The 24,593-nt window shown below is 39.5% G+C and overlaps 1 protein-coding gene across 4 annotated transcripts; it reads right to left on the bottom strand.

Moving 5' to 3' along the window:
- Window positions 1-975: 975 nt before the first annotated feature.
- On the bottom strand, window positions 976-23,814 carry ZNF475 (zinc finger protein 475). 4 transcript variants are annotated; one of them, XM_081942482.1, is made up of 5 exons: window positions 23,575-23,814; window positions 18,033-18,147; window positions 16,495-17,411; window positions 9,816-9,996; window positions 976-1,735 (listed from the first exon to the last, which is right to left on the bottom strand). In XM_081942482.1, the coding sequence occupies exons 3-5, from the start codon at window positions 17,140-17,142 to the stop codon at window positions 1,584-1,586; spliced, it is 981 nt and encodes a 326-aa protein (XP_081798608.1). In that variant the 5' UTR covers window positions 17,143-17,411; window positions 18,033-18,147; window positions 23,575-23,814; the 3' UTR covers window positions 976-1,583. The 4 variants fall into 4 exon arrangements, with proteins under 4 accessions (XP_081798608.1, XP_081798609.1, XP_081798610.1 ...); XM_081942483.1 differs by having other exon boundaries at window positions 23,629-23,814; XM_081942484.1 differs by lacking the exons at window positions 18,033-18,147; window positions 23,575-23,814 and having other exon boundaries at window positions 16,400-16,577.
- Between the last annotated feature and the right edge of the window lie 779 nt (window positions 23,815-24,593).

Raw genomic sequence — 24,593 nt, 5'->3', positions numbered from 1 at the left:
CAGTTTATTCTTTTTCTTTTGACAATAATTATCTAACCACATCATGTTTTGTGGTCAGCAGACTGTTGTATGGTGAGGTGATTACTTAAAGAAACTTAGGCGAGGGAAGATTATGATGGACCAACAGAAATATTCATGGTACTAATTATGGATGCAAGCTTTCAGGTTAAAAATCAGTATGTGTGCTCACTAATAGTGTTACTATTAGCTCACTAAAAGCAACTCTTGTTGCTTACTATCACTTATTCTTTCTATAGTGGGTACTGGACTACATAACACTATATGGTCACTTGGTCATTGTTTGGTCAGGTAATCATTGCAAATAAAAAGAAGAAAACAGAAGTCTATGGGAGTGATAGCAAAACTTGTACTTTGGTGTGCAAACAGTACACAGAGGATTAATGGTATTCCCCTCCCACCTGAATTCTGAAGAAAATTGCATCGTCATCCATCGTTTCTTCTGGCACTTTGAGTCCTGTCTTCCACCCTTCATATTGGAAATTTCAAAGACCAGCAAACCTTCTGCATAACATTATAACCTGCGAGCATAAAACAAGGTCCCTATTCATTGTGCTGGTATTCCACAGCTCCTGAACTGTAAAAAAAAATAAGCTTGAATTTGCAATGGGGAAGAAGCATTCAAAACCAGGTTCAGGGTTGATACTATTCTGCATTGTATTGTACAAATCTTTTCAATCATCCATCCATATTCATACATCCATGCAGGTATGTAGAAGCCTTCAAAACTTTTCTCTATCTTGTAAAAGGCAATGGCTAAAGAATCATGACACGGGAAGGTCAGCAAATGTGGGCTAAGTCTCTTATCTACAGTTACCTTAACTGCATTGTATGAAGTGAAAAACCAGAATAGGCCTAGAAATTTCATGTAGATGTTAAACAGGTGTGTGTGTGTGTATGTGTGTGTGTGTGTGAGAGAGAGAGAGAGAGAGAGAGAGGGAGGGAGGGAGGGAGAGAGAGAGAGAGAGAGAGAGAGAGAGGGGGGGGGAAATGGAATTATGGGGAACAGTTGACCTTTGTCCCAAGACATTCAGAACCAATAGGCAAAGTTTTAAATCAATGATTGAATATTTGAAAAAGATTAGAAATAATTTTACCCACTTTGGATGAAGGATATCAAAACTTTTATGGTCTTTATGTTGCTGTCGATCGATCCCTTAAATTAAAAACATCATTACTAAAAATAAACATTCTTATACATGATTTACTAAATGAGGAGTCTATCAAACAAAACCATTTCTTAACAGACATTGCAATACTTGGAAGAAAGGTAATCACTGAACAGTGTGAAGGCCATGGTCCTGTCTGTAAAGGCTCCATCTTGCAGATGTTTCTATAAAGGTTCTTTTTGTCCTTATGAGCCACTTCCATCAATAATTGCTGCAAAACACTGTCACAGGTGCTACATGTCCCATACGTCACTCACATAATCAATACTATGTTAATTTTATGCAGGGCAGACTCAGAATGATTCTATGTAGTTCAATGATTCTTCAGTGTCGAAACTTTCATTCTAGAGGTTAGAGAACAATTTTGTTCTTTAAATCCTTAACATGAGGAGAACCTTATTTTGGTGTCTTTGGTTTACAGGACCGTTGGTGGACAATCAGTCTGTCTGGCAGGAAGGTACGGCCACAAATATCACATGGAACTAGCTGGCTCTGGGCGCTTTGCCATGCAGACTCATTTAAAGCCTCAAGATCATAGTAACCTTTGGCTGGAAAAAATTTAAAGAGAGAAAATATCAGTTTTCATTCTAGATAATCATACTCGGTTTTTATGGAAAATAGTTTCAGGAAATACCTGTTGACTGAGCCTTTCAGTTTTAACTAAATCATAGCCCTTATGAGGGAAGAAAAATCCAGCAAAACCCTGTTTGTTGTCTCAGGAGATGCATAAAGCTAACTACAACTGAATAATCTTGTACTTCTGGAGAAACCATTTCAGCATGTGCTGTGTTACACATTCTTAACGTATTTGCCTACCCTTCAAATATATATATATATATATATATATATATATATATATATATATATATATATATATATATATATATATATATATATATATATATATATATATATATATATATATATATATATATATATATATATATATATATATATATATATATATATATATATATATATATATATATATATATATATATATAAAATCCTGCTTAATGAACCAACATTATCCAACCAAAGGGATGAAGGAAAAAAAGTGCAGTATTCTTTCACCCTTGCTGTTTGGGATAAAGAATTCCACTTAGTTCCAATTTCACTTTTTTTTAATGTCTTCAGTGTGACTCAGAGTACTATTAACTCAATGATCCAAAGAGCCAAATCAGCAGACATCAGGTTAAGTCCATTTTCGTATTCTTTCCCATACACAGCAATTTCAGCTAGTTTTATCTGCAATTATTTAGAGATTAAGGCAGCTGGCATGCATTTTAAATGCTATCCTTTGCATCAACATCTTTTCTCCTGCTTTTGACTTAAAGGGGGGATTGAATGCGATTTCTTTTTCAAAGAACTACCTTTAGCTGAAGTTTATGCCAGTAGCCTCTGAACCTCACATTCTTTGTGGCAGAGAAGGATGAGAGAAATCTCAAATAATTTGCTTTTCTCCAAAGGACTGGCATTTTAAAGCACAGCTTTTAATGCATTAGCTAGATTCGAAGATACTAAGTGCAAAATTCCTGAAAACAAAGGTTATTTCTGTCAGAGACAAAATGATATCTTTTTTCCCCATAAGAAGCCATACACTTGAACTATGATTCATATAAGGGTAAGCTTTACATCTTTTAAAGTGTATGTTCCTAATATACCTCTTCACTAGATGATCCGTCAACTGTATTCTTTTGGCTGCAGCAATTATACTCCTTTTCAGGAAATGAATCTGCATGCCATATATTTAACATTAAGCAATGTAAAGCAGCACTACGTTGGCCTCTTCTCCTTTCAAAAGTATCTCTCTGGGGGAAGGTATTTTGCAGTTAAAAGGTGAGTGGAGAAAGTGAATACTTAATCTTTTCCCTGTTAGTTGCGTTCTCCACTGAAGTTTTCTCCAATGCTTTCTGCCTTGTGTAAAGTTCTGAGTTTCGTATTTATACTTATCTTGCCAGTATGAATCCAGAAGCACTGGTGTTAGATATTAACATATATCGGGATAAGTCTTCCCTCTGGTCCGCTCCTACAGCGGGAAACAGGTATCCCTGTGATTGGTCGAGGGGCGTGCCCAATCCCTATAAAAGGGGAACCCTCCGACTACAGAACAAGCTGGATCACTACTATTACTAATAAAGAGCTGTTAAGTCACTTCGTGTCCGCAGTCTGTCTCTCGTTGCCCAGATCTAACATTGGCGACGAAGGTGGGATCGAGAGACAGATAGGACGAAGAACGCTACCTCCAGAATCTCCGGATTTGATCCAGCCCAGGAATTCGGCAGTAATTCCGACAGCCATCTCAGATCACCGCAGCGCGGCAAATTCAAACTAAGAAGATGGCGATGCATGCTCCCCCCGCTCCTTTCGACCCAGCAAACGACGAATGGGAAGCTTTCATGATTCGTTTCGAGTGCTTCCTCGAAGCGAACGAATACACGGGGATCACCGATGCGAGGAAGAAAAACATCTTCCTCGGCTACTGCGGAAAGGAAGTCTTCAATACGGCCAGAGACCTCACTGCGCCTACTCCAATACAGGCAGTATCGTGGACGACGTTGCAACAAACTCTGCAAACTCATTACGCGCCAAAACCTTCCCGCCATGTCTGCCGCAAGGAATTCAACATGAGGACCCAGAAGGCGGGAGAATCCATCAATCAATATGTTGCAGCCCTACGAAAAGCAGCAGCTCACTGCGAATACAGGGATTTGGAAGAGCACATCTTAGAGCAGCTCATCTGTGGGATAAGAGACATTTCGTTGCAAAAGAAGCTGTTGGCAAACCCGAATTTAACCCTACAGACAGCGTTAAACGAAGCAAGAGCGTCAGAATCAGTGGAGAAATCATCGGTGACCATACAACGAGGGGCCAGCGTAAACCAGCCAGCACCGAGACAAACCAGAGTTCACTACGAGGACACAAGCCCCGACTACGAGAATCCCGAGTTCGAGGACAGTCACCTAATGCAGAGCAGTCACTTGAGGCCTGGAGGGAAACCCGGATCCCGTTTGCCGCCCTGCGCAAGCTGCGGAGGGAATCACCCCAGGTCTACTTGCAGGTTCAGGAACGTTGTTTGTTCGCACTGCAACAAACTTGGGCACATCGCACGAGTGTGCCGGAGCGGAGTCCCTGCCTCACGGCAGCCACCCATGTACCGCCAACAGAAGCCCAACCCAGGGGCCTGGCGAAATCAAAAAGGGCGCCCAGAGAGAAATCCACAAGTGTTTACCCAGAGAGAAAATTTCCAAAGAGCTGAAAGAGCGTATTCCCAGAGAGATTACTCACAAGGAAGTGAGCGAGCGTATCCCCAGAGAGAATACACACAAAGAGCTGAAAGAGCGTTCTATCAAGACGCTCAACGAGAGTATTTTCAGGATGTTGACGATGAGATAGAGTTGACCCAGAGAGAGGAGTTGCGAACGTATCTCACCACAATACATCAGGTCCGCCCTAAGCGGCCAAAAAGGCTGAGAGTCACAGTCCTCTTGGAGGGCTCACCCTGCGAGCTAGAAGTTGACACAGGATCGACCCTGACGATCATTTCATGGGCAGCCATGAAACAGGCTATCCCTAGCCTCAGAAAGAGCCAGCTACACGCTCCAGACGTCCTGCTACGAGACTACCAGGGGAACCAAGTCCCCATCGTGGGCCAAGGCACATTCCACATCCGTTTCAAGGACATCGAAGCCCAGCTGCCCGTGACCATCGCCAGCGCGCCATTGCAGAACCTTCTGGGGCTTGATTGGTTTGAAGCCCTGGGGTTAGACGTCACCGGAATCAACGCCGTGAGAAACAGCAGCGCTGAACAGATTTTTAAGGAGTTCGAGGATGTGTTCAGCCCCGGTCTTGGTAAGTATGTGGGTAAACCAATAACATTCAATTTAGACCCCAAAGTGGCGCCAATCCGACTTAAACCGAGACGAGTACCTTTTGCACTCCGCCCAAAAATAGATAAAGAAATAGATAAGTTAGTGGAGCAAGGAATCCTTGAGCCAGTAGATCACGCGCGCTGGGAAACGCCCATCGTGACCCCAGTCAAACCAGACGGATCAGTCCGCATCTGCGCGGACTATAAATGCACAATTAATGTCGCGCTACAACAGAGCGCATATCCTGTGCCTGTAGTACAGCACTTATTGCACTCGTTGGGGCCAGGAAAGGTATTTGCAAAGTTAGACATGGCACAAGCTTACCAGCAACTGCCAGTGGATAGCGCCACAGCGGAGGCCCAAACTATAGTGACGCATAGAGGAGCATTCAAATGCAACCGGCTACAATTTGGCGTAAGCATTGCCCCAGGATTGTTCCAGAGCGTCATGGAACGACTTTTGCAAGGGATACCAGGAGTCGTCCCCTATTTTGACGACATCTTGGTGTCCGCTGCAAATGAGGAGCAATTAAACAAAAGAGTCAGATCTGTTTTGGCCAGAATCAGAGAAAAGGGCCTCCGCCTTAAAAAAGAAAAATGCCAAATCAACGTGCCTAGCGTAGAATTCCTGGGTTATAGAATCGATGGACAGGGAATACACCCCACTTCAAAGAAAATTAAGGCGATCCAGGACGCCCCCACACCACGAAATCAGACTGAGTTGCAGGCCTTCCTCGGATTACTTAACTTCTACAGCGTTTTTCTGAGGCAGAAAGCGACCGTTGCTGAGCCACTACACCGTCTACTCCAGAGGAACGCACCATGGAAATGGGGACGATCCGAAGCTGCAGCTTTCGCCGGGGTAAAGCGCCTGCTCACCACTGACTCACTGCTTGTTCAATACAGCCAGACCCTACCGTTGGTATTGACCTGCGACGCATCACCTTTCGGAGTTGGAGCAGTCCTCAGCCACAGGATGCCCGACGGAAAAGAAGCACCCATCGCCTTCTACTCCAGAACTCTTTCATCGGCCGAGAGGAATTACAGCCAAATGGACAGGGAAGCGCTGGCTGCCGTAGCGGGAGTAAAGCGTTTCCACGAATACCTCTACGGCCGCGATTTTGAACTGATCACAGATCACAAACCGCTGTTGGGACTTCTGGCGGGAAACCGCCCCACTCCGGTCTCCCTTTCTCCTCGCATGACCAGGTGGACTGTTTTCCTGGCTGCGTATTCATACAAATTGATTCATCGACCGGGCTCCACTCTAGGACACGCAGACGCACTCAGCCGTTGCCCATTACCTGACATTCTGCCAGACCCCACTCCAGAAGTACCGGTATTGCTCATTGACTGTTTGGATTCGGGACCGGTTTCTTCCTACGATGTTGCAAGGTTCTCATCTAAAGACAATTTAATAAAACAAGTCCAAACTTGGGTTTGGAGGGGGTGGCCAAAGGGAAATGTGGGCCCGGAATTCAAAATGTTTTGGTCAAAACGGGACGAACTCTCAGTGTTACAAGGTTGTTTATTGTGGGGGGATCGAGTTGTTATTCCGTATGTTTTACGTAGGAATGTATTAGAGGCTTTACATGTGGGTCATCCGGGGATTGTGAGAATGAAGGCGTTAGCAAGAAGTTACGTTTGGTGGCCAAACATGGACAAAGAAATAGAGGAGTGGGTGGCCACTTGCGACCCCTGCCAGGAATCGAGACCAGCACCCCCGGAAGCGCCCGCCACAGAATGGGAGAAACCCAAAGCACCCTGGTCGCGAATACACATCGACTTCGCAGGGCCATTCCAAGGTCAGACTTTCCTTATAGTTGTGGATGCATACTCAAAATGGCTAGATGTAGTCCTAATGACTTCAACCACGGCAGAGGCAGTCATAAAGGTTCTACGGCGACTTTTCGCCACCCATGGTCTGCCAGATCTCCTAGTATCCGATAACGGGCCCCAATTCACGGCCATGCAGTTTGAAACATTTTTAGCAGGGTTGGGAATCCGGCATGCCCTCGTCGCGCCATTCCATCCAGCGTCCAACGGTCAGGCAGAGAGAATGGTGCGATTCGCAAAAGAGGCCCTCGCTAGGATGGGTCCAGATGATTGGCAAACACGCATTGACCATTACCTCCTCATTCAACACATTACCCCGAGCGCAACGACGGGTAGGAGCCCCGCTGAACTACTCATGGGCCGCCGCCTACGATCTCACCTAGACCGACTCCACCCGAATTACTCTGCCACGGCTCCCCCAGACTCTACAAGCAAAATCCGGTCTTTCAGAGTAGGGGATGCAGTTTACGCCCACAACTACGCAGGGGGTACATTATGGATGCCGGCAAAGGTCATTGGCATCACAGGTCCACGATCGTATCTGCTGGAACTAGAAGATGGGCGGAACTGGAAAAGGCACATCGATCAACTTCGGGGTCGCCTAGCACACTCCAACCTTCGCAATGAAGACAAAAGTTTCCTGTCTACAGAAAGTCAGCCACAAGAAAACCCCATCATAGGAAACAACGACACCGGCGAGCCAAGCGTGGAACAAGACAACACGCACGTAGCAGAGCAACCCCCAGACAACGCAGCCGAACAAACTCCTGAACGCCCGAGCAACGAAGACACAAGACCTCCAGAACGGGAAATAGGAAAAGCACCCGATCCTGCAACTACTTCGAACCAACCCGCAACCAGTCCTGCAACCACTTCAAACCAACCCGAACTACGACGTTCCTCCCGAGCAAGACAAACACCCACCTACCTAAAAGATTATGTTACCTACCGCAACGTCCCATCTAGGAGGGGAGGGGTGTTAGATATTAACATATATCGGGATAAGTCTTCCCTCTGGTCCGCTCCTACAGCGGGAAACAGGTATCCCTGTGATTGGTCGAGGGGCGTGCCCAATCCCTATAAAAGGGGAACCCTCCGACTACAGAACAAGCTGGATCACTACTATTACTAATAAAGAGCTGTTAAGTCACTTCGTGTCCGCAGTCTGTCTCTCGTTGCCCAGATCTAACAACTGGAGTTGTGGAGAAAAGGCTGAATATTAAGGAGAACATTAAATTAACACTATTTCCCCCCTTCTCTCCCCCCACACCTTTTCACTAACCCTCCAGCTCTAGCCCTGGCAAAAGAAAAAGAGTTTTGGATTGCTACATGCAACTCTTGCATCACATATAGTTTGAACCCTTTGGGGAAAGTAAAAGTAAAACTGGGGTAACATATTGCATGATTGTTCCTACCCATCTTAAACGTTCTTAGATATTAGAGCTGTCCAAGTATCCAGTTCAGAGATTCAATCCAAAAGCAATTTGATAAATCCATTTAAATTTCTAAATTCAATCTCCATGGTAATTTAAAGTATCGAATAGTGTCAAGCACTTCTGAATCAATTTGGGGGGAAAATGGTAACAACATGGAGATGCTTGATAGGTTTGATAACGCATGTGCAAATGTACTTTTTCTGAACTGATGCAAAAGTTCAAACTGATCCTTTCACAAATAAAGATTGTTCTGAATTTGCATATGCCTGCTAGAAATCTGTGATTGTCTTTCTTGTAGCCATTTAAACTTCCATTCCTATGCTTAAAAGGTAAAGGTTCCCCATGCACATATGTGCTAGTTGTTCCTGACTCTAGGGGGCAGTGCTCATCTCCATTTCCAAGCCAAAGAGCCAGTGCTTTCTGAAGATGTCTCTATGATCATGTGGCCAGCATGATTAAATGCCAAAGGTGCATGGAACACTGTTACCTTCCCACCAAAGGTGGCTCCTCTTTTTCTACTTGCATTTTTACATGCTTTTGGACTGCTAGGTTGGCAGAAGCTGGGACAAGTAATGGGAGCTCACTATGTTACACAGTGCTAGGGATTCAAACTGCTGAACTGTCCAACTTCTGAACTACAAGCAACTAAAACAATTCAAGTATCAATAGTGCGACACAGAAAGAACCAGCTCCTCATGTGACTTTCAATTTAAAAAAAAAAAAACCAGTCTATGTAGGATAGTTTAGATTTGCAGGAAGATCTGTTAAATAAAGATGCTTAGCTGAAACCCACAGTTGCTTTTTCAAAGATGGCCATGGGATCTACAATAAATTCCACTATTCTATTTCTGGACGTCTCCAAGTGTCCAGACAACTTCATAGAACTGGGCAAATGTTCAAGGTGTAAATTTTGGCCAGGATTCCATTCCCTAGTTCCCCAAAATTTATAATCTTTCCAAAGTTTTTATTGAGTATTTTGAAGGGGGGGGGGTTGCTATGCTCCTATAAAACTGTCATAACATTTTAAAAGTAATCTGTTTTTTAGTTTTAAATATATATTACAGTTATGGGGGTAGGGAAACCACTGAATAAAATATTCTGGAATTTTCTGGGATCTGTATCACACACGTTCTTCTTAATAATGCCATGATTGCTTCCTGGTTCATACGAAGGTCCCTGTTCCATATGAAAAGTTTAACTTTTTATAATACTGTTGTCAAATGTGGCTGCAAACATAGAGTATGGAAGCATTTCATTTAAATTCCAGGATATTGACTGCAATTTGAAGAGTACCTGTTAAAATTTGGTGATGCCTTTGGAACCTATTCTAGAAGCCATATTGTCATGGCAATACTAGCACTGGGAGGCCATGGATCTCATGCATGCCGGAGAATTTGGTCCAGCCTTTCTCAAATTGGTTTCATCCTAAAGAGTTATCCTTCATCCCTAACCAGCATCTGCTTGGCTGGCTTGTTTGTAACTTACCTCCTATGGAACAGACAACTGGCTTTACAGGTTCAGCTCTTCGCAAATGTTTTGGCAGTTGATTGTTCTCAATATGCCATTTTTTCAGACACTGTGGTTCATGGATGCCTATGGAATGTGTTCCATACTCACGGCCACAAATATAACAAATAACTGTAGGAGGTCGCCTTATCATGGGAGACTGCAAACAACAAATCAGTTAAAAAACAATTTAACTCTTAAAACAAATTAAACTGCAGGAAGGGAGTAATGTTACCTTAAAGGAAACTCTACTGATAATGAGATAGAAAAGCAAGCTCTGAAGTGCGTGATAAGGTATTTTAATATCTAGAAAACATGGATTCAGAGGTTGGTAATTTCTAATTCATAGATACATATTTGTACCAGTTACATGAATCTCTTGGGGGCTGACTAATTTTTCCAAGCTTTTAAGTGGGTTATTATTTCTTTTTATGAAATCTGCTATGGACATTTCATCAAGGAGATGATAAGAAAACAGTTGAAAGGAAAGTTTACAAATATTGGAAATGGGTCTATTCCAGAGGTGTCTGTAGGAGATGTTGGTTAACAGCTGCAACCAGGTGACTGTAGCCCCAGCCCATTTGGATGGATGTCAAGCATGTGACACACACATTAAAGAAGGACAGGCTTTGGTCATGAGCTGAGCTGACTTCTTGACTTTTTTGAACCTTCCCTCACGATATCACTTCACATTGCTTTACAGTACTGTCAAGATGCTCCTAATCCACAGTTACCCAACCTTTCTAGCTTTGTGGACTGGCGGGAGGGGAGAGAGGGGATGGTCCCATGCGAGTGGCCAGCATGCATGCTTGCGCAAATGGAATACGTGTGCACATGCTCACACATTGCTTATGCAAGTGGGGATGCAACTGCATGCCTACCTGCCACTTCCAGGCCTCGGTTCCAAATGGCTCACAGCCCAATAGTGGCCCACAGCCCGGGGTTGGGGACTCTGTCCTAGTCTGCGTAACAACTTGTAAAAAAATGTTCTCTGATCTACAATAATAAATCTGGATTTATTTATATTTGTCTAACATTCCTGCAACATTTCCAAGATGCCAATTGCATCCTTCCTGTTAACTTAAAATAACTGAAACAATAATTTTACCTTAATAAAAACATTCAGGTAAAACCTATTTTCATTCAAATTAAATAAAAATGATTGAAATGTCACTAAGTAATCCAGTCTTTTGGGACGTTGGCATTCTCAAATCTTATAAGATTTGGGTGAAATGAGATTTCAGAATATATACAATGGAATATGTGAGGAGATAGATCCCCAGAAGAGAAGCGATACATGCCAGAGGAGTAAGAGGCAACTTAGCCCAGATATAATGTATGAGAAAAAGAGGGTGAAGACATCTCATTTATGTTAGTTCACAAAGTGTATTGTAGATGCAGAAAGAAGGGTCTTTGGTTTGGCAGTATTTTGTCTAAAGTTATGAGAATTCAGATTGAAAGAATTGCCATGTGTCATTTTGGTTTTGAACTTCGATATAATCCCCTAAAATTATGAAAGTTCATATGGTCAGATTTTAGTCATTTAAAATGTGTTGGGGCATATATGCCAATGCTATTGCATGATGTAAGACAACAACATTTTATATTTGAAAAAGTTGATAGCCCCTGTATTGCATTAACTGATACAAACAAACTATAGCAAACCTATTTAATAAATGCTGGAGCAGATCTACCTATCGTAACTGGAATCTTTCACTTGGAGAGATGAGAGAAGATTTTATAAATGCAAGGAGTTCTGCTAGATTATATGGTCCTTTTCTCCAAGATGTGAAATAGTTCCCATATATTAAAAATAGAAAAGATTCAAAATTACCTTTGAGTGGCAAAAGCAAAGACACACCAATGTATTGTACTTGCTAATGGGTTGATAATGGAGACTTTTCAGAGTAGAAATAATCATCCTGCCCTCCACATCATGAAGTTCAATAGTTCAATATTTGAAACAATCCAATAGCTCAATATTATTCATTCAAGGCAGCAAATCAATTGGTTAAAATATAACGCTAAGAGTTAATTTGTTTTGAAATTCCAGCTCCCCCCTTTCTTGAGTATTGGACTATTGACTTCAACAGGAAAACAAATTGAGAAAAATGTGGGGATAATGCACAGATGAACTTTGTGCCTCCAGGCAACTCATAGCCTTCAGGTCTGGCTTCAGAGTCAAAATTATTTTTATTGTTAAACATATATATTGGTTTCCTGGAGTTTTAGCCCTTTCATGGTAAATGGGAGGGGGGGAGGGATTAAAAAATCACATGCATTACAACATCATCACATAAATGACGGGAATTGTGCACTGAATGTCATTTGTGTCATGAGGTCATAATGGGACTGCCACAAATTGCAGAACCTTGCAGTTATCTGGTCAATTGTTTAATATACTGTGGGGAATTCCACTCAGGCATAATACGCAAAGATATACGTAAGGTATTCAAATCCTTAGAAATCTGCTTTCTTTCAAAACTCACAGTTTTCTGGTCCAGTATTGGGGTTTTTTTCCTTAAGGATTTAATAAAAAATAAGGATTTGGATGGAAAATATTGTTGAAATTGGTAAGTAGCCAAAGGTTACGATTCCACCTTTATTCAATTTTATTCAGTTTCAAAAACTGATTGCCTAGCACTGTTGGAGAAAAGGGTTCTTCCCTTTGTTAGCACTCCCTGAATTGACCAGGCAATTGTGTTCCCCACCCTCCTAACTTTACTCCAACATTTGTCCAGAACAGACCCTGAAAATAAGTTTGCAAACAATAAAGTGAAAAGAATTTGATTTGAAGAATTGCATCCAGTGATGATAGCATCTAGTTATTAGCTAAAGATTAAATAGAAAAGTATTTCACTCAGCCTTGTAGAGAATGAATGTTTGTGTCATATAGATGAACCAAAAATGATTTGCTGAATTGTCAGTCTTTGACCTTCCTGTATTTTATTTCCCTCTGTCCACTTCTTTTATTATCCATTCCCTATGTGTGTTTGAGTGTGTACACTCTTTTCTTAGAAGAGAATTACATACATCTGATGATCATAATGTTCAGAAAACCCTATGCCTTAATAAATCTTTTTTGATGTTGCCAAATTCTTTGGCAGTTTTAATGCAACTGAGTAACAGAACTATCTCCCTGGAAAATGGAAAAAAATGAAAGCTTTGTGGCTTCATTTTTTAAAATGATGTAGTTGTACTGGAATTCAAATATGGCTTTCAGGGTGTAATGGTATGTGAGATTGACCTTGGGAGACAGGAGGGAGAGCTGCACATTACCCAATCAGTGTGTAAAAGATATGTCAGCCCACAGAAGGAGGGAGGGCATGAGGAATGTATCAGAAGGGTACTAATTCCTTCCTAGTATTTCTAGCTTCCTAGATTTCCAGAGACCAAAAGGAAAGGAGAGGAGAAATGCTTTCAGTCTTGCAAGATTCTATTTATGTAATTCTTCATTTACAGTGGTGCCTTGGTACTCATCGTTAATTGATTCCAGAAAGTTAATTAGTACCAAAAATGATGAGTACCAAACAATTTTTCCCATAAAGAATAATGTAACAAGTCACAAGACAGATGACACCTACAACTTCTAACTTTTATGTTGAGTACCAAACAAACAATGAATGCTGGAACAAAATTTTCACGTCAAAATGTATTGAGTATCAAATTTGATGAGTTTCAAAGTGTTAGAGTATTAAGGTAGCACTGTACTTTATGTTCTGTTTTTATTCTAGTACAATAAAGACAGAGCTAGTACTCCTGCACTACCTCACAGGGCAAACACAGGGCAAGAAGTATCTCTATATTAGCCCCTCAGTTGCAGTGAGAACATAGAAATGCTTCAATTTTTGATGAACAGAGGAAAATACCAGAAACAACGTGTATTTTTATTTTGTAAGAGGACATACAACAGAGAAAAGCAGCAGATGGCAGTATCTGATAGTCAAGAAGCAGAGCCAAGGGAATTAAGTGATTGCCGTAGATTGACAAGAAAAACATCAAAACAAGACATTAGAAGCATTTAGGAGCAACCAAGGCAGAAAGTAGGAAATATTTTCCATGGAAGATCACAGTCATTTTTCCTCACTGGAAGAATATTAATCTCTGGATTGCTTATGTTTCCCATACCAAAAAGCTGTCCAAAGCAGGATTCAAGAAGCAGAATATCCAAACAGACATGCACAGCTTAGGCAAGCAGGCTTTTGTTTTTTTTAAAAAAAAATTCAGCAGCTTTCATCTTAAAGTTGTTCAGGTTGAGAAACAGTACTGTACACTATTTATTGAGGTGCAATCATGGTTGGTTAATCCAAATGAGCCCATGTACTCCTAGCAATTCCATAACAAAACAATTATATTGAACTAACATGCTCATAATAGAGAAACCGGCTTTCTTACAGATCAGAAACGATTCGGTTGGGAATAAACCAGGTCTTGGATAAAAATTCAGTGGAGCATTTTTATTTTATTTTATTGGTCTTGTATGGGGACCATCATTATCTTTAAGAATAGAGTTATGATTGATAACAGTTTGATGTAATCTATGGTTTTAAAGGGTTGAGAAGATTAAAGAATGACAGAACAAAAGCAATAAAGAAAAGTATGCCTTACAAGAAATTGCTGAAGCAGAAGGATTTTTATTTCCTTAATCCAAGAGTATGAAATTATTTCCCCTATATTTTCGGTTAAAGTGCTTCTCATGAAACTCTCAAAAACTGAGTTTAAATACCCTCCATTTTGTCCCAAAGGTGCTTTTTCAGGAGGCAACTGGACTTTGTTGTTTTTTCTTTTGAAGACATTTCGCTTCTCATCCAAGAAGCGAAACATCTTCAAAAGAAAAAAAAACAAGTCCAGTTGCCTCTTGAAAAAGCACTTTTGGGACAACCATGACTTGGTTGACTGAGAATCTCTACAGGCTACCCTCCCTTTTCTGATTAAAGTGCTGACTCATTCCCACAACTGAGACTGTATATTTTCAGTTGTATCCAGTAATTAATGTTGATCTTCTATTGTTCAGTGAGAGACATTATCAGGCCAGTCTTTAGAACAGTGTATTTCCAATTTAGCAATTTTAAGATGTGTGGAATTCAACTCCCAGAATACCTCAGCTGGCTGGCTTGGGAATTCTGGGAGTTGAAGTCCACACATCTTAAAATTGCCAACTTTGAAAAAGACTGCTACAGAAGGACCCTGTGGGTAGGCCTCCAACTCATTTATTCCTAAAAATTTCCCAAGCAAATCAGTGAAATAAGCCAAATTACCTCTTGTTTCAAGTTAGGATAGATGCCCTGGGTACCGTTTCAAACAATTCAGTAAAGACTGTACATTTAAGAATCTAACTCAGTATGGAGAGTAAGGATACCCAAGGTAGTAAAAGAAAATGTTATGCTTCTGACTGAATTTTGTGCAGTTTCATTAGTTCTGGGAGAAAAGCTCTCAGTTAAGGACCAGTCATTGCTAGATCTAGAAGTGCATTCTACTTGCTTGATTTTGGCTTAGTACTTCCCTAGGTCTGTTTGAGTGTGTAAATTCGTTACTTAGAAAAGAACTCCATACATCTAATGATCATGTTATTAGTAGTAATATTTGAAGTAGGTGACATAATCATATTATAGCCCATTGTACCTTATTCCATTGCAAAGAAAAGTTATTATTTTTTTGGAGAAGCAAATTTTTCTGGAAGGAAATTTATTTCTGGAAGAAAAAAAAAAGTCCTTTAATAGCAGCTGAAAGTTTAAATTTAAAATTTTCCCTATGCACATTCAGCCTGAGGGAAACATAGAGATGGAAACCTTAATAAATTCAATATTTAGCTGATGCTCATAGCTGTTGCTGCATTCCTAGATGATGTTTAATGAATATATTTTCTCATGTAAATTTTTGTAAGTCACAGTTAAAGGACAAGCTCATGAAGGATTCCTTGCATATCCTGCAAGAAGCAATTTACAATCCTCTCTACTGCCCTATTATAATCTAGTAATCTAGCACGTAGGATACATAAATAGGATACATAAAAAAGACCTAAATGATTTCCATCACAAGGAGAAGTTACATTGCAAGTTAACCTGCCTTTTGAAAAGTATTGGTCCTTATCCTAGCATGGCTATAGCAATTTCAAATTGCAAAATGTTCTATGTAATTGATGTTAATTTTTACATTCAAATACATTAAATTCATACTATTGTTACAGAAGAGCAAAGGGTTATGCTGGCTATTCTATCAAAATGAAATAGTATGATTGCACCTTTCTTCTTATTTTGTACTAGACCACATTTTACAGCTTGCCATGGGCCAGACAGAGTCCCTGTCTGGCCCATGGCAGGAGTGGGCCCCACAGTGTTGGTGGGGGTGTGTGGTGGCAGGGGCTGCAGTTATGGCCCTATAAATCAGCCCTCCACCACAGTCCTTTGAAAAATTAATTGCCCACCTTTATCCTAGACACAGTTCTTGATCTGAACTTCTAAGTTTGTTTGTTGTTGCTGCCATTTGCTTATAATGTAAAATACGTATTTATATTTTCTGGAATAAGACCCTAGCATGACTGAAATGAAGAGTGAAGATTTTACCATTAACTTCAATTCCAGTAGAATATCATCTTGCAGTCTGCACATGAGAACAATGGGGGCCTCTTTCAGCTAGGTAGGGTTGCCTTCTCATTTACCTTGTCTGATGATGATGCCCCATAACCTGCAGATGTAAGCAATTTGGATTTTGAAGAAGCTGGCTTAGACTTCACTTTACAACTCTTTTGATGTACAAGGAGGCGATCTGGGAGGAAAGTGCGACCACAGTTTTGACAGGGATGGAGCTGAGCTTGAAAACTTTGAGCTGCTGCTTCATTTTCAGCTGCTATACTAGAAGACTTTCCAGTAAGAGCCTGAGGTTTAGCTGGTGGTGCTCTCCTGAGATGTTTCGGTAGTTTGCTATTTTCAATATGCCACTTCTCCAGGCATTTTGGCTCATGAATAGGAAGAGATTGTGAACCAAACTCTTTGCCACAGATATAGCACACCCTTAAGCCTGGTCTTCTTGGTGGAATAACTGGTCGATCCCATTGATCCTGTGACATGCTTCCAGTACGTAGCTTTTTTGATACTGTCACAGTCTTGGGCCTCTTCTTTCCAGGATTTGTTTTAACAACAGAATTTAAACTCACTACATCTGGTGAACATGCAGGAAGCTCTGACCCAATGGTTGTTGGGGCCTGTTTTGAAGACAATCTGCTAGGGACATTAGCAATGGTTTTTCCAGAAGTTGGCAGAGTTTTATGATGTTTGCTCAAAGTCTTTTTCATTAAAGCTGTTTCCATGAAAGTTATAATATTCCATTACAGTCTCTCTGGACATAAGTAGTTGTGCTTGTTTGGACTTAATGTTCTCTGTGGTTGTCTTTCAGTTGATTTTTAAATACTATGGAGTTCTTTGGGATAAAAATATCAGAAACTTTAATCATAAAGAGTAGCCGAGAGAAAGCTGACTACATCTGCAGTGGTCTGATGTTTCAATAAAGTGGTTTCTATGTCTTCTTCTTTTTTTTTTTTTTTGATTTTCTGGTTTTTGGGGAAGTGTCTTTTTAATTCTGAAAAGAAATATATGAACACATTTTAATTTTTTTAAATATTTTTTTTAAAAAGATACAATACAATATAATAGCAGAGTTGGAAGGGACCTTGGAGGTCTTCTAGTCCAACCCCCTGCCTAGGCAGGAAACCCTATTCCATTTCAGACAAATGGCTATCCAACATCTTCTTAAAGACTTCCAGTGTTGGGGCATTCACAACTTCTGGAGGAAAGTTACTCTAAGTTGCTTCTCTTCTTGATTAGTTTCCACCCATTGCTTCTTGTTCTACTTGAAGATCTCCAACACTTTGAGCCGCAGATTTCATCTGCCGCACAACATAGAAAATGAACGAATCTGCCATCCATAGTAGATGGGTTTTAATAAAGCCATTCTAGTAGGCTGTTCCTTGAATATTCATTTGAAGAAGTAACACATTTCAAATATTTATGTATCCTGGTAACCTTTTTTTCTCTCATCATGAAACTCTAACAGTAAATAATGAAATGGATATGGTGAAACATGCCGTGAACCTAAGGGCTTCATAGTATTACAAATGCTAGGTTATTTAGGTCATGGAGAAGGAAAATGTAAGGTTTATTAGAGGACCTTTGGGAAGAAACAATGGAAAATATACGGTACCTTGTTTTCAGCCTGCTAAGATATGGTCCATCACTTCAATTTGCATTAATTGATGCATATCAAGATTGACCAAGCTGTTTACCATTTAAGGTATTTTTAAGCAATACTGTAGGTTCTGGGGGGAAAGGAATGCTGAATTAATCATACCATTTTGCTGAAGATCAGTTTAGAAGAGAAAAAGTAAACAACTTGATGGCGATGTCTATTGTTGGACTTCAAAGTTCTCAATGGGATACAGAATAGATTTATGTTTTATTGTGAGATTATACCATGTGATCTTTTTTTCCCTTTCTGCCAAGCTGGAAGTGACCTGTAAGTTCATATTCATAAATTTGAAAACTGACTATTATGTTCTCAATCAGTTGCATAACACATACGTCTTTAAAAGTAATCTAAACATTTCTTTATAAAAGGCAAGGTGAAGTATTGTTGCTTTGAATGTTAGGACAAAACTAAATAGCCATATATGGTCATCATTTTTCCTTCATACAATACTTGATACATTCAGAAATCCTCAGTGATGGCTTTGATTCACAAACTATACACTTGCAATGGAAATAAATTTAAAATAATAGACTTTCTGTCTCCAAATAAGAGTTTGTAGGAACAGAGGAGGTAATCCAAATGCTGTCAAAAGGGGATGCTTTATATTTATAATATCTCATAATGAATGGGTAAGTTAAGCTTAAAACAATTTTTTAAATTTTTTGATGACAAAGAGACCTAATTTTCTCCACTTGAACCTAGAAAAATAAGCTGTGGGCTTTTAAATTTTATCTTTATTGTTTAGTTCTTGTGTGTGTTTCAATACCAATAAGCAAAAACATGTACATCCAGTAAGTCAATAGCTTTCCCCCAAGTCTATTATTTTATTGGTTTCATGATTTGTCTTTGGAAGTAACTGCAGACATATTCATGTGAGAATATTTGTTTCCTCCATCAGGGCATACCTGCATTGTATATTTAAATTGCTTCAGTTCTCTGCTCCTGTTGGTTTCATTCTAACCCATTGGAAGGAAATCCTGTCTGGTCCAGTCCAGTCACACAGTATTTTGCAACAGCTTGCAAGGTATTGAATCCAGACAGTAGGAAACCAGCAAAAATTATTGCAGATGATAGTCATGTGACTGTGGAACCCTGCAATTGGTCATAAAGACTAGTTGCCAAGAGCCTGGCATGCAATTACATGACTTTGGGGAGGAGCAGTGGGGATGCAACCATGGATTACTATTATCCTTCTCATCTTTCCTATTACACACTTTCTTCTATTGGTATCTTATAATTTACCACTTTCTTGTTTGTATCTTACGATTTATGATTGTATCTTATGATTTATGAGTTTGTTGTTTGTATGTACACCAAGAGCTGGTGCACCAGAGACAAATTCCTTGTGTATCCAATCACACTTGGCCAATAAAGAATATTCTATTCTATTCTATTCTATTCTATTCTACTCTACTCTACTCTACTCTACTCTACTCTACTCTACTCTATTTACAATGGCTGGGAGGTACTTTACAGGCCAGAGAGTACCCATTAAGCAACTGGTTATAAGTTGAGGACAACCTGTATAATGTAACCCTTGTGGGAAGAATAGTTCTAAAAAGTATTATAGATTATCATAGCAGTGACTCAATTAAAGGGGACTCATGCCTCTGTGAAGTAACCATTGAGCTGTTGAGTTTAGCCAGCAACAAACCTAAGAAAAACATGCCCTAAGGTCCCTTGATAGATAATGAGGATTTAATAAAAAGTGACAAAGGGGGAGCCAGGCTTTATGAATAAGTCCTCAGTTTATTTTATCTTCTCAGAGATTTCTCTTTCTAAACATTTCACAAAATTCAAGCCAGGATTCTTTCTCATTTTTTGAAAAAAAAAAGTGTGATTTCAATTGTATTTTTTTTTAATGGAAAAAAACTCCCACATAATTTTTTTAAAGAAAGTTTTGTTTTTTTAAAAAAAGGTGTTGACAGCCAAAACTGTCATGTGTTTTAGCTACACGCACAAAACCAGGATGGAAAATAGCTGCAATTTTTTATTATATCAAGTATCTTGTAACATTGTAGTCGGAACAAAACATGCAGAATTTCTAATATTTCATTGTAACAATTACTTTCTTTTGTTATCAGAAATAATTCGGGGGGGAGGGGGAAGGTTGCTGGATGTTTCAGGGTTCCAAGATTTTTCACCCCAGTGAATCATCAAAGAAACGGTGACTATATGCCTTCCTCCTCTGGAAAATATTATTGGGCTTAATAGTCATCATTAAAACTTAGCTTTTTCAGACTAAATAATGAGTCCCTTGGGCATCAACTGAAAGAGCTCTACTTGTGTTATTCATTCCCCAAGGATTATTGCAGGAAGACCGAAGTATCCTGTGTATTCCTGTTTTTTTACCTTTGCTAATTTAAGCAGCATGTTAAGTAAATAAATGGTTTAAGCAATAATTGGACAGATTTATGGTGAGCAGTTTAGACTGGAGGAGCCGTAAGAAGAAATAAATATCTCTTTCCACAGCAACTGCCCTAGTAGAATTTCAAGTACCCTCTGCCTGCTTTTCTAAATAAAAATAACTACTAAACCATTGAAAAAGCCAGTGACTCATTTTTGTGTGTGCGCCTTTGCATGTCCCTTAATTGTGGGTATGATATGGATGTCCCAGTATGGCATCTACTTCAGAGTTAAACCCTGGGTAAGGCTATTTTCTTTCCTAAGCTCCTCTTATTCTCCAGGATGGTCTATTGATAGTAAGTGACCGCTACAAATCATGACTCTATGATGCCCACAGTGATCTGGGAATTCTGATGCAACATTTTTTCAGTGCTTTGCGGAAAATATCAAATGATCTCTATCGCTGCTGAGGATAAAGGTAATACCTAGTTAAGGACTCCAACTTGGGGATTAATTAGCCATTTGAACTCAGAGATATTGCTCTTCTTTTCTGTCGTCCGTGGGATCTCTTGGTTAGGCTGAAGATATAATGAGAACTCAGCCAATTAATGAAATTGGAATATCTTCCCAGTATTTATTTATTTATTTTATGTTGCATAAGCAAACTCGGTGCCCTGGATATTATGGTTATTGGGTGATTTAGAAGTAAATAATTACATTGAAGTATTGGTGAATAGCTTGAGAACTTCCTTACTCCATTAAAACTTGTTTGAAGATAATCTACTCATCTTCAAACACCACCTCCCATTCACATCCATATATATATTCTTCTCTAAGAGAGAGAGAGAGAGAGAGAGAGAGAGAGGGAGGGAGGGAGGGAGGGAGGGAGAGAGAGAGAGAGAGAGAGAGAGAGAGAGAGAGAGAGAGAGAGAGAGAGAGAGAGAGAGAGAGAGAGAGAGAGAGAGGGAGAGAGAGACCTACTAGTTCCAAAGAGAGATAAATGCAAATCGGGAAAGTGGTTTCTCAGAAGTTCCACAAGCTGCAGCATTAAAGAAGTAAGTTTTATTATGGCTTTAAGCACACTGCAACAGAGCAGGGACTAAACTGATATTGTATTATTGTATTGTATTGTAATTGTAATTTACAGTTCTCAAACACAAGATATGTTGTTGCATCATATAGGTACAAAATTATTTTTGAACTGACAATATTTGTGAGGAATTTACTGCTTTTTCTTCTTTGCTCATATCAGATTGCTGTTTCCTACAGCTAGGACACCCTGCACAACCAACAGGCAGCATTCGTTTCTTGCTTCTTATGGGATTTCTGTATGAATTTGGAAATAGTTCAGAACTCATGTGGACCCACAGTGTTAGCTGTGTTTAAGGGCTCAGCTGACTTATTTCTCATTCAATTGCAATGTATTTGAAACTACTGTAAGCTGAACATAAATCAGAAATTTATGCAGAAATCAGGAAAGTAAATTTTCTGAGCCAATCAAGAAGATACTTATTGTTGTCCAATTTGCAGGTTTGGAAGAGACCTAAATTAATATGAAAACAAAACTCTGAGAATTTTGTAATACAGTGAACTTGCGTTATAGTCCACAAATGTCTTCAGCCCATCCCTATCCCAAATTAGATGAGAACTATTCTAAGGATCATCTGTCCATGTGTCAAGTCAAATTATACTTCTACTGTTCCTTGAGAGATTCAGTGTTAGGATGATGTATGCCCATCCATTTATCCCTTGATATTTATTCCAGCAGTTTTCACATATTCAGATTCCTCATTATCAGCTATCTCATATCTTCTGCTCCCTCCCAATATTTCCAGCCATTTATAGCAATAGCACTTAGATTTATATATTGCTTCATAATGCTTTTTACAGCTCTAAAAGTTTTTACAGAGTCAGCATATTGCCCCCAACAATTTGGGTCCTCATTTTACCCACCTTGGAAGGATGGAAGGCTGAGTCAATCTTGAGCCAATGAGATCTGAACTGCTGCACTGCTAGCAGTCAGCTGAAGTAGTCTGCAGTACTGCACTCTAACCACTCGGCTCTTATTTATTTTGATAGTCATAATATTTGCCTTCAGAATCACCTGAGGCCAACTATCCCCATTACTATTTTAAAAGCTGCATTGCAAGACTCCTCTGTCAAAGCATATATAAGTTGGAGCAATTTCATATTTTCCCATCCCTTTGCAGCTATATTAAATTGTCAAGAAACAGCTTGACAATGTAGACAACTGCTATAAACAGTTGTTTCCTGTTTGGATAGAGTGCCACATACCTAGTTGAAATTACAAGGGCTCTTTAATTCTTATATGACAACAGATAATTGTGTCAAAGAACATAGCTACTGAAACATGCTTATATTCACCCTGATTGAGCAGTAATGATTTCAGTAGGGTGCCTCCCTCATGCTATTTCTTAATCCTCATTTTTGTAACTGTAAATTTCTGTTTCGTGAGCTTTTCACTAGCCGTTGCTAAAGTTTTAAGGGTCAAATAAATATAGCAATAATAGGAATCATTCCATCCAGTATGATTATGTAATCAAGCATCTGTACAGCAAAACAGATTTTATACAAGCTAATTAGCATTTATAGTTATTACCAGTAGCCAGAGTCATTGCAGCTCACTCTCTGAAAGGTGTTATACCAAACTTTGGGCCAATTAGGAATACTGGGAGCATAAGAAAGTATTTGTTTCAAAGTTTATATGCTCATAAAATTAGACACTTTTGTGATAATTTTCCCGTTAATTAGCAAAGCATCTGTGTTGTTGGCAGCTTGTTACTTTTCAAAAATATGTCCTGTAATTTGCAACATCTTAACCAAGTAGAATTATATTTAATTATGTCCCAATTTGAATATATACAAATGAAATTATATATATATATATATATATATATATATATATATATATATATATATATATATATATATATATATATATATATATATATATATATATGCAGGAACCTGAATTTTATGACTCTGAAATCTGGCATTAAACCAACATAACATAATTAACTGTTTATCTGTATTATTTTTATACCTCACACAAATGCTTTTGTTTCATAACTAAACAGTAATGTTAATAGTTCAGTCTTATAAAAAATAGGAATTCAGTAACTGAACTTACCTTCTACTAACAATTGCATTTCTCCACTCCATGTTTGCTGTTGCTTGGTCTTACCTTGATATCTCTCAGTCCTTAAACTCCTCTGAGATTCCTCTGGGTACGCTGAAGAATTAACAGAAGCAAAGCACTAGGTCTTAATAAGACCTACCTTACTTATTTAGTATGTTAACATCTGATGTTGCTACGGTAATGGACATCCCTTTCTTTGTCTCTAACATGTTGCCTAGCTGCACATATCAACAAAAGTGAATGCACAAAAGTGAGTTTCTGTGAAGTTGGTTGCTCTGCAGCATTGATTGGGAAAGGAAAAAAAACGCAGGACCAATTTTCAGTGAGAACAATCAACCAATGGAACAGTTTGCCTTCAGAAGTTTCATCACTGGAAGCTTTCAAGAAGAGAATGGACAGCCATCTGTCAGAAACGGTACAGGGTCTCCTGTTTGAACAGGGGGTTGGACTAGATAACCTACAAGATATCTTCCAACTCTGTTATTCTGTTCTATTCAGCAATAAATACAGAAATTCTCCAAAGCTCTTGAAGGGAAGCTCAGGCTTCCTTGCTTTTCCTCTTAGTTGCTTATTGAAACAGACCACATGTTAAAGGGACAAACAGTGAAAAAACTACTGGCAGGCAAATCACTTGGAGATTTGGAATGGATGTTGGCTTAAGGTTAGGATCTAAGGCCTGTGAAAGCTTGAGAACAAGACAAAATGAAGCTACCAAACAAAATAGTCAAATAAAAGGCAGTAATAATTTGAGCATTTAGCACATTATTCTCTTCAATGAGATAAAGCCCAGGGAGATACGGAGGAGTTCATTCAATGCAATGGGAGAAAGTTGAAGCAGAAGTTCAAAAAGGGAAAGTTGGAAAAGAGGAGGTTTGAAGAAGGAATTTACTTTAAGCTCTAGAACACGGGTGTCAAACTCAAGGCCCAGAGGCCAGATCTGGCCCGTGATGTGGTTAGATCTGTTTCGCAAGGCTGCCCTGTAAACAGTGACAGACGAGCCCCTGGCGCAA

The sequence above is a fragment of the Natrix helvetica genome, assembly GCF_964273705.1.
Source record: "Natrix helvetica genome assembly, chromosome: 2".
NCBI classification, from domain to species: domain Eukaryota; kingdom Metazoa; phylum Chordata; class Lepidosauria; order Squamata; family Natricidae; genus Natrix; species Natrix helvetica.
Note: the sequence above shows the minus strand (reverse complement) of the source record. Positions and strands in the feature narration are given on the sequence as shown.

What these genes read in the sequence shown, in the direction of transcription:
- ZNF475 (XM_081942482.1), bottom strand. Translation starts at nt 17,142, where the DNA reads ATGGAAACAGCTTTAATGAAAAAGACTTTGAGCAAACATCATAAAACT. An exon ending in GGGCATCATCATCAGACAAG is followed by an intron (nt 9,997 to 16,494) that starts GTAAATGAGAAG and finishes TGTTGTTTGCAG; the next exon opens with TCTCCCATGATAAGGCGACC. An exon ending in AGTTGTCTGTTCCATAGGAG is followed by an intron (nt 1,736 to 9,815) that starts GTAAGTTACAAA and finishes AATTTTTTCCAG; the next exon opens with CCAAAGGTTACTATGATCTT.